Here is a 15,000-nt window from a genome sequence, read left to right as displayed (position 1 = left end):
GTTACACACACACACGCACACACATGCACACACACACAGGCACACGCAGGCGAACGCACGCACACACACACACACGCACAGGCGTACGCACGCACACACACGCCTCAAGTTACACACACACACGCGCACACATGCGCACACACAGGCGCACGCAGGCGAACGCACGCACACACACAGGCGTACGCACGCACACACACACCACACACACACACACAGGGCGCACGCATGCACACACACACCTCCAGTTACACACACACACACACACACACACACACACACACACAAGCACACACACCCACACACAAACACATCTCTACACACACATCTCTACACACATGAAAAAGGTGACAGCATACAAAACCCTATTCACTTCAACAAGTTTGCAGGTATCTGATGCTGATGGCCGATCTGATACATTTTAATAGACCACACGGAGGGAGAAAGGGGGACGGAGTGTGAGTGTGTGGGTCTGTGTGTGTGTATGTGTGTGTGTGTGTGTGTGTGTGTGGGTCTGTGCATGATATGATACATTTTTATGGACCACACGGAGGGTTTTACTAGTTTGGAAAAAAAACACATCTGCTATTAAGGCAATCTGGGCAAATGTTGGCAGTAGGCTGCATGATAGTTCTGTACGATATTAAGAGAACCGTGAGTGTTCTAACTGCATGATAGTTCTGTACGATATTAAGAGAACCGTGAGTGTTCTAACTGCATGATAGTTCTGTACGATATTAAGAGAACCGTGAGTGTTCTAACTGCATGTGTGTGTGTCTGTCTGTCTGTCTGTGTGTGTGTGTGTGTGTGTGTGTGTGTGTGTGTGTGTGTCTGTGTGTGTGTGTGTGTGTGTGTGTGTCTGTGTGTGTCTGTGTGTGTCTGTGTGTGTGTGTGTGTCTGTGTGTGTCTGTGTGTGTGTGTGTGTCTGTATTCTTTATCTTCTACTGTCCTTATTGCTTAGTTGTGTTTTTTTATATTATATATAAATATATATATGTATATAATATATATATTATATACTTTAATTACTTGTTCTGCTGTTAATGAATGTGTGTGTGTTGTCTGTATGTTACTGAGACCTTGAATTTCCCCTGGGGATCAAAAAAGTATCTATCTATCTATCTATCTATCTATCTATCTATCTACACACACACACACACCACATAGATGGAGTGAGGGGCCGTTGATTCTCTCCCTGCCCCAAACAGGCCTTCACATCACAAGAGATCATTGCATTTGAATATATTACATTAGACCCAAATACAACCAAATACACCAACACACACCAACACAAAGACTCCAGTTACACACACACACACCTCCAGTTACACACACACACCTCCAGTTACACACACACACACACCTCCAGTTACACACACACACCTCCAGTTACACACACACACCTCCAGTTACACACACACACACACACACCTCCAGTAACACACACACACCTCCAGTTACACACACACACCTCCAGTTACACACACACACCTCCAGTTACACACACACACCTCCAGTTACACACACACACCTCCAGTTACACACACACACACACACACCTCCAGTTACACACACACACCTCCAGTTACACACACACACACACACACCTCCAGTTACACACACACACACCTCCAGTTACACACACACACACACCTCCAGTTACACACACACACCTCCAGTTGCACACACACACACCTCCAGTTACACACACACACACACACCTCCAGTTACACACACACACACACCTCCAGTTACACACACACACCTCCAGTTACACACACACACCTCCAGTTACACACACACACACACACACACCTCCAGTTACACCAACACACACACCTCCAGTTACACACACACACACCTCCAGTTACACACACACACACACCTCCAGTTACACACACACACACACCTCCAGTTACACACACACACCTCAGGTTACACACGCACACCTCCAGTTACACACACACACCTCCAGTTACACACACACACACACACACACCTCCAGTTACACACACACACACACCTCCAGTTACACACACACACCTCCAGTTACACACACACACCTCCAGTTACACACACACACCTCCAGTTACACACAGACACACACCTCCAGTTACACACACACACACACCTCCAGTTACACACAGACACACACCTCCAGTTACACACACACACACACCTCCAGTTACACACACACACCTCCAGTTACACACACACACCTCCAGTTACACACACACACCTCCAGTTACACACACACACAGGCCGTACGCACGCACACACACACACACAGGCGTACGCATGCACACACACACACGCACACACAGGCGCACGCAGGCGTACGCACGCACACAAACACACACACACACACACACACAGGCGTAGGCACGCACACACACACACACACACACACAGGCAGGCGCACGCACACACACACACACACACACAGGTGCACGCACACACACACACGCATGCGCACACACACCCCCAGTTACACACACACACGCACACACATGCACACACACACCTCCAGTTACACCAACACACACACCTCCAGTTACACACACACACACCTCCAGTTACACACACACACACACCTCCAGTTACACACACACACACACCTCCAGTTACACACACACACCTCAGGTTACACACGCACACCTCCAGTTACACACACACACCTCCAGTTACACACACACACACACACACACCTCCAGTTACACACACACACACACACCTCCAGTTACACACACACACCTCCAGTTACACACACACACCTCCAGTTACACACACACACCTCCAGTTACACACAGACACACACCTCCAGTTACACACACACACACACCTCCAGTTACACACAGACACACACCTCCAGTTACACACACACACACACCTCCAGTTACACACACACACCTCCAGTTACACACACACACCTCCAGTTACACACACACACCTCCAGTTACACACACACACAGGCCGTACGCACGCACACACACACACACAGGCGTACGCATGCACACACACACACGCACACACAGGCGCACGCAGGCGTACGCACGCACACAAACACACACACACACACACACACAGGCGTAGGCACGCACACACACACACACACACACACAGGCAGGCGCACGCACACACACACACACACACACAGGTGCACGCACACACACACACGCATGCGCACACACACCCCCAGTTACACACACACACGCACACACATGCACACACACACAGGCACACGCAGGCGAACGCACGCACACACACACACACACACAGGCGTATGCACGCACACACACGCCTCAAGTTACACACACACACGCGCACACATGCGCACACACAGGCGCACGCAGGCGAACGCACGCACACACACAGGCGTACGCACGCACACACACACCACACACACACACACAGGGCGCACGCATGCACACACACACCTCCAGTTACACACACACACACACACACACACACACACACACACACACACAAGCACACACACCCACACACAAACACATCTCTACACACACATCTCTACACACATGAAAAAGGTGACAGCATACAAAACCCTATTCACTTCAACAAGTTTGCAGGTATCTGATGCTGATGGCCGATCTGATACATTTTAATAGACCACACGGAGGGAGAAAGGGGGACGGAGTGTGAGTGTGTGTGTGTGGGTCTGTGTGTGTGTATGTGTGTGTGTGTGTGTGTGTGTGTGGGTCTGTGCGTGATATGATACATTTTTATGGACCACACGGAGGGTTTTACTAGTTTGGAAAAAAAACACATCTGCTATTAAGGCAATCTGGGCAAATGTTGGCAGTAGGCTGCATGATAGTTCTGTACGATATTAAGAGAACCGTGAGTGTTCTAACTGCATGATAGTTCTGTACGATATTAAGAGAACCGTGAGTGTTCTAACTGCATGATAGTTCTGTACGATATTAAGAGAACCGTGAGTGTTCTAACTGCATGTGTGTGTGTCTGTCTGTCTGTCTGTGTGTGTGTGTGTGTGTGTGTGTGTGTGTGTGTGTGTGTGTGTGTCTGTGTGTGTGTGTGTGTGCGTGTGTGTGTGTCTGTGTGTGTCTGTGTGTGTCTGTGTGTGTGTGTGTGTGTGTGTGTCTGTGTGTGTCTGTGTGTGTCTGTGTGTGTCTGTGTGTGTGTGTGTGTGTCTGTATTCTTTATCTTCTACTGTCCTTATTGCTTAGTTGTGTTTTTTTATATTATATATAAATATATATATGTAAATAATATATATATTATATACTTTAATTACTTTTTCTGCTGTTAATGAATGTGTGTGTGTTGTCTGTATGTTACTGAGACCTTGAATTTCCCCTGGGGATCAAAAAAGTGTCTATCTATCTATCTATCTATCTATCTACACACACACACACACCACATAGATGGAGTGAGGGGCCGTTGATTCTCTCCCTGCCCCAAACAGGCCTTCACATCACAAGAGATCATTGCATTTGAATATATTACATTAGACCCAAATACAACCAAATACACCAACACACACCAACACAAAGACTCTGTTTGTTGAGTGGAAGCTGAGTCATATACACAAAAATAATCCCTTTTCTTCAGGGCACAGCATAACACACACACACACACACACACACACACACACACACACACACACACACACACACACACACACACACACACACACACACACACACACACACACACACACACACACACTGTTCCTGAGGATCACAGATGTTGGGAAGAAGTTCACACGCTTGCGGCTAATGGTCATTAAGCTAGATAAAGCTGTTTAGTGTGTATGGATATTTGCATCTGTGTGTGTGAGTGTGTGTGTGTGAACAGCAGTGGTTGTTTGAGTTTGAGTGTGTGTGTGTGTGTGTGTGTGTGTGCGTGAGAGTGCAGTGGCTGTGTGTGTGTGAGAGTGAGAGTGTGTGTGCATACCTGCAAACTCAGAAGGGCTGAAAAAGGTGACATATTTCTGAAAGACGCCAACCCCCCCCCCCCCGCAGAATTTAAATATGGCTGCATTTTACACTTTTAAATATTAAAATGACATAGTCCTAACAGTAGGCCTACCAGCTGTTTTGAGTTAGGGCCATGTTTAGCCTAGTTGAATAACTTGATGGAGAAGATATTTTCAGACCTGCCATCCTTGAAGAAATGTCAGTATTACCTCAAACCAGGGAAAACACATTGCCCACCTTGGCCTTTATGTATGCAGCCAAAAACAGACCAAACAACATAAATGTTGACAATCTGTTTTAAAGCCTAATCCTTATCTATATAAATCACTGGTGTTGATAGAAAGGGACTGTGGATATGCATTTTCTGGTATCTGCGCGTCTAGATTTCTAGGCTATGGTTTATTAGTACCTCTTTTCAATCCATTATTATTTGATATTTTTGTGTGAACAAATACATCTATCCCTCATGTTATGTTGGTGTCTTTCTGCTCCTCTCGTGTCTACTGAGGCTGCAATGATCACATTCCAACTAAAGGGGCGGGTCTCAGCAATAGGTGCGTTATGTCAGTCTACTAGAAGCCTAGGTCTCGCTTGTTATGCAATCAAGCAGTATCTTGTACAGTAACGTTAGAATACTGTTTGGATGTAGAATTTAGCATGCTTAGCCTACTTACAGCTGCTTGTCAATGTCGTTGAAGGGCTCATTTTATTGACTCTGACACTGAATGTTTGCAAAATCCCGATGTAAATGGAAAAGTGTTTTCCAAAATTCAAAAGTGCTTGTCCCAAGGAGAAGTAGGAACCTTTATTTTAACTTTGTAGAAAACGTTATGAGTTGCATCCACACATCAGCAGCCTTTTAATGTTAACTGTGTTAATCACAAACATCTTAAAGTGACAGGCACTCAATTAGACCTAAGTTTATACACTACCAAGACGATCTTAATACCCCCCCCCCCAGTTGTCCAAGTCAGCTACCGCCACAAATTGAATCCAATTCTGTGGGAAACACTGCAGACTATGGGAAGTTGACCCCCCCCCCCCCCCCGAACAAAAAAACTTTTCGCATCTACACGATTCACGTGAATGATATATTTTGATTCAAAAAGGGCGATTTTCGCCGAAATGTGACTAGTTTGCAGGTATGTGTGTGAGTGAGTGTGTGTAGCAGTGGCTGTGTGTGTGAGTGTGTATAGCAGTGGCTGTGTGGCTCTGTGTGTGTGTGTGTGTAGCAGTGGCTGTGTGTGTGTGTGTGTAGCAGTGGCTGTGTGTGTGTGTGTGTAGCAGTGGCTGTGTGTGTGTGTGTGTAGGTGTAGGTGTGTGTGTGTGTGTGTGAGTGTGTGTAGCGGTGGTTGTGTGTGTGTGTGTGTGTGTGTAGGTGTGTGTGTGTGTGTGTGTGTGTGTGTGTGTGTGTGTGAGTGTGTGTAGCAGTGGCTGTTTGTGTGTGTGTGTGTGTGTGAGTAGCAGTGGCTGTTTGAGTGTGTGTGTGTGTGTGTGTGTGTGTGTGTGTGTGTGTGTGTGTGTGTGTAGCAGTGGCTGTTTGAGTGTGTGTGTGTGTGTGTGTGTGTGTGTGTGTGTGTGTGTGTAGCAGTGGCTGTTTGAGTGTGTGTAGCAGTGGCTGTTTGAGTGTATGTGTGTGTGTGTGTGAGTGTGTGAGTGTGTGAGTGTGTGTGTGTGTGTGTGTGTGTAGCAGTGGCTGTTTGAGTGTGTGTAACAGTAGCTGTTTGAGTGTGTGTGTGTGTGCACTCACGCTGGTCACTCTGCGGTAGATCTGGGCGGGGTTCTGGCACTCGCTGTAAGGGTACTCTGAAGTGGCCATCTCCAGCATGCACATCCCAAAGGCGTACACGTCCACCGACTCATCGTACTTCTCCTCGTACATCTCAGGAGCCATGAACTCAGGGGTACCTGCACACACACGCACGCGCACACACACACAAACACGCACGCACACACGCACACACAGATTATGTGAGGGATAATGTATAGAACGCCGGTCATTATTGGGAAAATAAGTCCCGACAGGGCGAACCGGACCCCAAAGAGTCAGCGGATGACCGGCGTTCTATACATCATCCCGCTTATTATACGGCTACTTGCCAAAATGAAAAAATAAACTCGTTTCGTTGTGGCGTTTGCTGAGAAACAAATAGTTCACAACACATGCTAAACTTGAATCAAACGTTCTTTAGAACACAGCTGATCAACCGTCTGCCTTCACTTTTGAATGAAAATCCCTTGCCGATGTAGCCCACCTAAAATGCACAGGGACAAAGTATTGTAAATGCTGCAATTCTCCATTCGTCTAGATGGCGCTGCTTAATCTTTGTTGGCTGAGCCACCCTATGTAGTGTAGCTAGAGAAGATCAACTGTCCTTTTCCCTTTTTCCCTCTCGTCAAGTCAATCGTTATATGAAGAAACGAGTGAAATAAACATTATGTAACTGACCATTTAGAACACAGGGAAAAGTCGTTCAATAATGAAATTAGCTAGTAAAAGTGTCTAGAAGCCTTAGTTATCGTGAACAGCCTTTTACACTTTTGTTTTCTTTTGGATAAGTTTAAGAATCTCCGGTGAGTACAACAGGAGGAAAATTGCTTGCTAGCCTGCCATGTTAGTTAATTAAAAACGAAAAGATAAGCTATCCTAATGATTCAATACTATGTGCATTTTATGTTACTTTGCTATTTCTGTTATGTCCTTGACAATTTAAAAAACCAGTCGGAGATATCTGATATGATTGTGTTTGCTAATCTACCGATTACCGTTTTCTAATCTACTGCTGCAATTTAATGCATTTTGGTGCATACATGTGCGTTAATGATGAAATTGCGTAACGTGAATTCATGTTTATTCAGCTACTAGGTTACTCTAACGGGCTAATGTTTTGAGGCTTAGTGCCATTGTAAAGAATGTTTGCAACATCTTTTGCCGACCTATTCATGGCTACATGATTTTAATGAGTTCATGAGTTCAGTAACTTTCTAGATAGGACATGTTAAACTTGTGAACTGTAGCACTTTGCACTATTGACGTGTATTATTACTGAGTGTGTTCTATTTGAAGTGATATGTTACAGTTTATTATGCTCATAATTAAAGTGAATGATATAGAGTTGAATTTGAGTAACGGTGATTTTGAATGTGTAGTGATAAAGCCATGTACAGCTACTAATTAGATATTTTCCATTGCTGTATGCAGATTGTTTTTTTTGTTGTGCATATTCTGCCATTGTTGAGAGAGAGAGAGAGAGAGAGAGAGAGAGAGAGAGAGAGAGAGAGAGAGATACGGCGAGCCAGCGATTCAGCGATTCTGGAGTGTGACAGTAACCAGTGGCCATCAACCTGCCAAGCCGGTGGATTGCATGCTTTTGGATACATCATACAGTTAAGATTTATGAGATCTCCAACGTTCTTACACACTGCCCGGGTAGTGATTTAAACAAGGCCTTTTATTCAACAATTCCATTTTTGAGTTCAACAACCCCACAGGAACTGAACTGAAACTCAATTGAGTTGAACACTGAACTAATTGACTGGACTAATTTTCTTTTTTTTACTGACTGACTGCTTTGGGGAAATTCTGTTTTCTATGTGCGATTCACCTTGTGGAATGTAAATAAATGTTTTGATAAGCTTTTCTATTCAAACAGTGGTCGTAGCCCATTCACTCTAAGAGCCGAACCTTAACCCCGATTTCTGTTGTTTAAATATAATCAATATAGGTTATTGCTATATCTTAATTGATGCTTTAAGTTACGTTAGTTACACCATTAACAGCGGTCATTATTTAGAGATCCTTAGACGAAAATAATGACCGGTAGAACTTTGGGAAATCCCATTCAAGTCAATGGAGCGTTCTACTTGCATTGTGAAGAGCCGTATAATAAGATGCATTATTACACGGCTCTTCATAATGCTGAAGAATGCTCCATTCACTTGAATGGGCCTTCCCAACGTTCGGTGGTCTGCTAATTCTCAATAACAGACCGTTGCTAAGTATAACAGACCGCTGTCAAGGAAAATGGGCTTTGTGCTTCTAATTTACGTCTTTCATATTACTGCGCAAGGACTGGAACTTCATTGAAAAGTGAAAGCAGACGGTTGATCAGCTGTGTTCTAAATATTGTTTGATTTAAGTTCAGCGTGTGCTGTTGCGAACTATTTGTTTCTCAGCAAAAGCCACGATGAAACGGTAACAAATAGGCTATAGCCTAGGCTATGTAGGCTAAAGAGTCATATCGTGGGGAGTTTATTGTTTCGTTTTGGCAAGTTGCCGTGTAATAAGCGGAAAAATGTATAGAACATTATCCCGACAGGGCGAACCGGACCCCGAAGCGCAGCGGAGGGGTCTTGTTCCGCCCTGTCGGGACTTATTTTCCCAATAATGACCGGCGTTCTATACATTATCCCTTACTTATCACCTGGAGAGAAGAAATACTCTTTTCTGGTTGGCTGGTGGGGTGGCTATTAATTCTGAATAACAGGACACCGTTCCATATCAATGCTTATGAATGGTAACTATAACAACCATAGTAGGACGACGCTGTGCGTTGGGGAGTTCTTTGCCCCTCGCCCTCGTCCATTAATTCCATATAACAGGACACCTCGGCTATCCCTTTTACATAAACTAGTGATGAGCTCTAATGGCCAAACACACACACACACACACACACAGAAGTCATACCGATGACGCTCTTGGCGAAGGAGGACCTCTTGAGCGTGGCGAGCCCGAGGTCCCCGATCTTGACGGAGCCGGTGGGGCCCGTGATGAAGATGTTGTCACACTTGAGGTCGCGGTGGATGATGGGCGGCAGGCGCGTGTGCAGGAAGTGAAGTCCCTTCAGGATCTGACGACACCAGCTACGCAACACTTTGATCTTCATCACCTTGAAGCGCTTCAGGTACCTGCATGCGCACACACACACACACACACACACAGAGGCCATTTGATTTAGACTGGAGAGTGGAAAACAAAAGGACTCCAGTGGAGAGTAAGTAGGTTTATTGGCACTTAAACAGCCTGATAATAAGTGTGTGTCCTCTAGATCAAACTGGACCATGGAGTCTCTCCATCCACCCGCACACACACACACACACACACACACACAGAAGTATCCAGTGTAGTGTGAGTCCCGTGCTGTGTGGGGGGAGGAGAGTAGCCCAGTCAGCACCTCCACCCAGAGATAGGGGGCGCTACACACAGGCCAGTCAACAGGGCCTTACACAGGTGTCAATCAAACACACACACACACACACACGCACCCTCCGGGGTTATCAATCAGCATACACAAACACACACACACACACACACACACACCCTCCAGGGTTATCAATCAGCATACACACACACAGGCAAAGTGCCAGTGTGTCCTGAAGGTAAACTGTTGCACGCTAGTGTGTTTCTGTGTTTGCGGTCCGACCAGTTTGACTTGGGCTGACAAATACGATAAGACACCACTACACTACACAGCTATTTATAGCTTCACACATGAATGAGCACACACACACACACACACACACACACACACACACACACACACACACACACACACACACACACACAATGCATGCAAGTCCAAATACACAATCACACACAAACGGGCTCACGTGCAACAAACAACCCCCCCCACCACCCCAACCACATCCACACATGCAATCACTTTCATACACACACACACACACACACACACAAAACACACACACACACACACACACACACACACACACACACACAGAGAGCAGCAGAGATGGATGGGGGATGGAGAAAAAGCCGGCAGGCAAACGAGAGAAACTTCCAGAACAGACAACGACAGAGAGAACCACAGAGCAGAGAGCAACAGGGGAGAGAGAGAGAGAACGACAGCAACTACACCTCTCTCTCTGCACACCCTCCCTCTCTCTCTCTCTGCACACCCTCCCTCTCTCTCTCTCTGCACACCCTCCCTCTCTCTCTCTCCACACTCTCTCTCTCTCTCTCTCCACACTCTCTCTCTGCACACCCTCCCTCTCTCTCTCTCCACACTCTCTCTCTGCACACCCTCCCTCTCTCTCTCTCTCCACACTCTCTCTCTGCACACCCTCCCTCTCTCTCTCTCTCCACACTCTCTCTCTGCACACCCTCCCTCTCTCTCTCTCTGCACACCCTCCCTCTCTCTCTCTCTGCACACCCTCCCTCTCTCTCTCTCTGCACACCCTCCCTCTCTCTCTCTCTCCACACTCTCTCTCTGCACACCCTCCCTCTCTCTCTCTCCACACTCTCTCTCTGCACACCCTCCCTCTCTCTCTCTCTCCACACTCTCTCTCTGCACACCCTCCCTCTCTCTCTCTCTCCACACTCTCTCTCTGCACACCCTCCCTCTCTCTCTCTCTCCACACTCTCTCTCTCTCTCTCTCTCCACACTCTCTCTCTGCACACCCTCCCTCTCTCTCTCTCCACACTCTCTCTCTGCACACCCTCCCTCTCTCTCTCTCTCCACACTCTCTCTCTGCACACCCTCCCTCTCTCTCTCTTCACACTCTCCTCTCTGCACACCCTCCCTCTCTCTCTCTCTCCACACTCTCTCTCTGCACACCCTCCCTCTCTCTCTCTCTGCACACCCTCCTCTCTCTCTCTCTGCACACCCTCCCTCTCTCTCTCTTGCACACCTCCCTCTCTCTCTCTCTCCACACTCTCTCTCTGCACACCCTCCCTCTCTCTCTCTCTCCTCCCCTCTCTCTCTGCACACCTCCTCTCTCATCTCTCTCTCTCCTCCTCTCTCTCTGCACACCCTCCCTCTCTCTCTCTCTCCACACTCTCTCTCTGCACACCCTCCCTCTCTCTCTCTCTCCACACTCTCTCCTCACCTCTAAAGCTGAATGTCTATATCTGGGATGGCAGGGACCTGTGAAGTGTTAAACTCCCACTCTGGTGTTAGCCTGCGCTAGGTGAAGTGTTAAACTCCCACTCTGGTGTTAGCCTGCGCTAGGTGAAGTGTTAAACTCCCACTCTGGTGTTAGCCTGCGCTAGGTGAAGTGTTAAACTCCCACTCTGGTGTTAGCCTGCGCTAGGTGAAGTGTTAAACTCCCACTCTGGTGTTAGCCTGCGCTAGGTGAAGTGGACTGGGTGCTTTACACTCCCAACAGGGTTTCCCACACACACACACACACACACACACACACACACACACACACACACACACACACACACACACACACACACACACACACACACACACACACACACACACACACACACACACACACAAACACACACACACACAGTCCACAGGGCCCTTAAGAAATACAACAGCACACACCCTCTCAATCACACCAGACATATTAGAGCAGGTGTGTGTGAGGGAGGGTGTGTAATATGTATGATCTATGATAATATCTTAATTGTAGGTTTAACAATGTGCGAGCTGACAATATTATGATCGGTGCTTTTGTTGCTTGAATGCTCCAGTTTGAAGTAAAAAATTGAGAAAGTAATAATTAAGTTTGTCTTCAATGTCTTTAAAAAGAGTGTGTCATGTGGTGTGTGCGCGTGTGTACGTGTGTGTGTGTGTGAGTGTATGTGTGACATGTATATATGTGTGTGTGTGTGTGTGACATGTATATATGTGTGTATGTGTGTGTGTACATCCTTCATACAGGTTATCTGTGGAAAACAACTCACAGACCCAATACCCTTCCAAGTAGCATAAAAACAGGATGCCCATGGAGTGCCATCAATTTTGTACTCGCCACTAACGGGTGGATTGAGTGGCTATGCGACTGCCCCACCCAGTGTGTTTTCCCCTAACCCTGTACAAGCTTATGCTGATGACATCTAATTGGCCTCTCGAGAAGAGAGTGTTATTAAGAACATGCTTGTCAGAACAGACTCATTTCTGAACTGGTCAGGTCTACAAATTAAGCATTCAAAATGCGCTGTTTTCTACCAGAGACAAAGTGGGGGAAACCGTTGGTACAAATCCAGAGCTGATCGAAATCCTGAGTTTACCATCAATACAGAACCGATCCGTGTGTATGACCTGCATGAGACGTACACTTATCTAGGACATAAATGTAATATAGCTGGGGAGTGGAAAGAGCAGGTTGAGTACATTACTGCTGAATTCACTTCCAGGCTGGACTTAATTGATGCTTCACCACTTCCTCTGCTCATGAAGCTGGAGGCCATTAGACAGGTTGCCCTGTCTAGAATACAACATCTTTTTGCCAACGTCCATCTTATGAGCAAGACACTGAGTCAATTGAATGACAAAACGGTTTCTTTAGTGAGAAAGTGGTTCGGACTGAACACTCATACTACCAGAGACATCATTTTCCAGTCCAAACAAGATGGGGGTTTTGGTGTTCCAAACGTGGAGTGGATATATAATGCAACAAGACTGTCACACCTCCTTAAAATGCTGAACAATGATGACAACACCGTCAGGGAGCTTGCTAGATCATCTCTGTTCTTGGACATGAAACGTCGCAAAGTCCCCCTGGCAAGAGAAGGTGAGCCAAGCTTCCTGGGCTTCAAAAGAAAATCAAACTTTAAAATGGAGGCAAACTGTGCTGGTTTTGGGGTCTGGTCAGATTGGCCTGTCCTCAATGACCTTTGCGTAAGAGTCGGAGTATCCTTGGACTGGGTGAAACCTGACACAGAAACCATAATCGTTTCTGAGGATTTGATAACTGACAGTTTAGTCTCAGTAAGGGCTACTGTTGTGGATACAGGACATCATCTATCACCTGACAATGCACAAAGGTACCTTGTAAAGCTACAACAACAGCGACAGCAACAACACTGGACTGGTTTAAAACTACAGGGAAAGCTTGCTTGCCTTCCTACTGCAGATCATGCGGTCTCTCACTCAATACTCAAAAACTCTGCAGTTGATGAAGACATAGTGACTTTTGCAGCCAAAGCCAGATTACAAGTTCTTCCAACTAGACTCAATCTTTCTCTTTGGTACCCTAACACATTCTCTTCCCACTGTTTGCATCATGATCGTCAGATAATTATTGAATCCCTGTCTCATGTTCTGAATGGCTGCTACTGTATGTGTATACGGGAATGTACATTGCCAGACATGACAGAATTGTTGACTTACTAGTTGAACACATAGTTCCATATGCTTCACCATGCAAAATCTACAACAATGTATGCGTTTCACCTTGCATGTTCAAACTCTGTAATAGTGGAAACAATGTGTTTTCAAATGTTGCTGCAAAAAAGCCAGATACTGTTGTTGTTGATGAGGACAGCAGAGAAGTAACCATTCTTGATATAGGCTGTGCATTTGACTAGTCTAGAGGATGCCTACCTTACAAAGCTTTTAAAGTATCAACCACTCAGAGACATTGTTGTACAGCTTGGGTACAAATGTAAGCTGTAGGTGTATATATTTGGAAGCCTAGGTAATGTCCACAGACTAGTAGTCAGGGGGTTGCAGATTGCTGGTCTCTCTAAGACAAGAGAAAAGGCTCTAGCAAAATTCTGCTCAATTTCTGTGATAATTGGCAGTCGCCACATCTGGAGAAGGCGCTGTTTTTTGTACCCATGAACTGAGACCAGAGGCATAGGCTACTGGGTTTACAATGCTGGTATCTAAGATTATTTGTGTTCAATGAAATCTATTGTAAAATGTGAACACAAATAAAGGTATTAAAATGTGTGACATGTATAAGTGTGTGTGTGTGTGTGTGTGTGACATGTATAAGTGTGTGTGTGTGACATGTATAAGTGTGTGTGTGTGTGTGAGAGAGACATGTATAAGTGTGTGTGTGACATGTGTGTATGTGTGTGTGTGACATGTATAAGTGTGTGTGTGAGTGTGTGTGTGTGTGTGTGTGTGTGTGTGTGTGTGTGTGTGTGTGTGTGTGTGTGTGTGTGACATGCATAAGTGTGTGTGTGTGTCTGGGATGCAAACAGAGGTATGGTCAAAAAGGAGTGAGATTATCGAAGCCCACGCCCCCGCAGGAAATATCATATAATTACATTTTGCCACCACCTCTGCCATCCAGGGCTCACCCTATTCACACAAAAGTGTTCTTTATATGAAAA

At 46.0% G+C, this 15,000-nt stretch overlaps 1 protein-coding gene across 1 annotated transcript in view; it reads right to left on the bottom strand.

The window, feature by feature from the left end:
- wnk1b (WNK lysine deficient protein kinase 1b) overlaps window positions 1-15,000 on the bottom strand; it is a gene marked incomplete in the record, with an annotated part of 170,545 nt that overhangs the window by 82,641 nt on the left and 72,904 nt on the right. Inside the window, 2 exon segments of the mRNA XM_076296205.1 lie at window positions 6,709-6,866; window positions 9,646-9,866. Coding sequence (XP_076152320.1) covers window positions 6,709-6,866; window positions 9,646-9,866 — 379 coding nt within the window.

Source organism: Alosa pseudoharengus, unplaced genomic scaffold (assembly GCF_046254945.1).
Source record: "Alosa pseudoharengus isolate Yale_2024_CS ecotype anadromous, Long Island Sound unplaced genomic scaffold, YU_APseudo_1.1 YU_APseudo_1.1_scf_20, whole genome shotgun sequence".
NCBI classification, from domain to species: domain Eukaryota; kingdom Metazoa; phylum Chordata; class Actinopteri; order Clupeiformes; family Clupeidae; genus Alosa; species Alosa pseudoharengus.
This window is presented reverse-complemented; position numbering and strand designations above follow the sequence as displayed.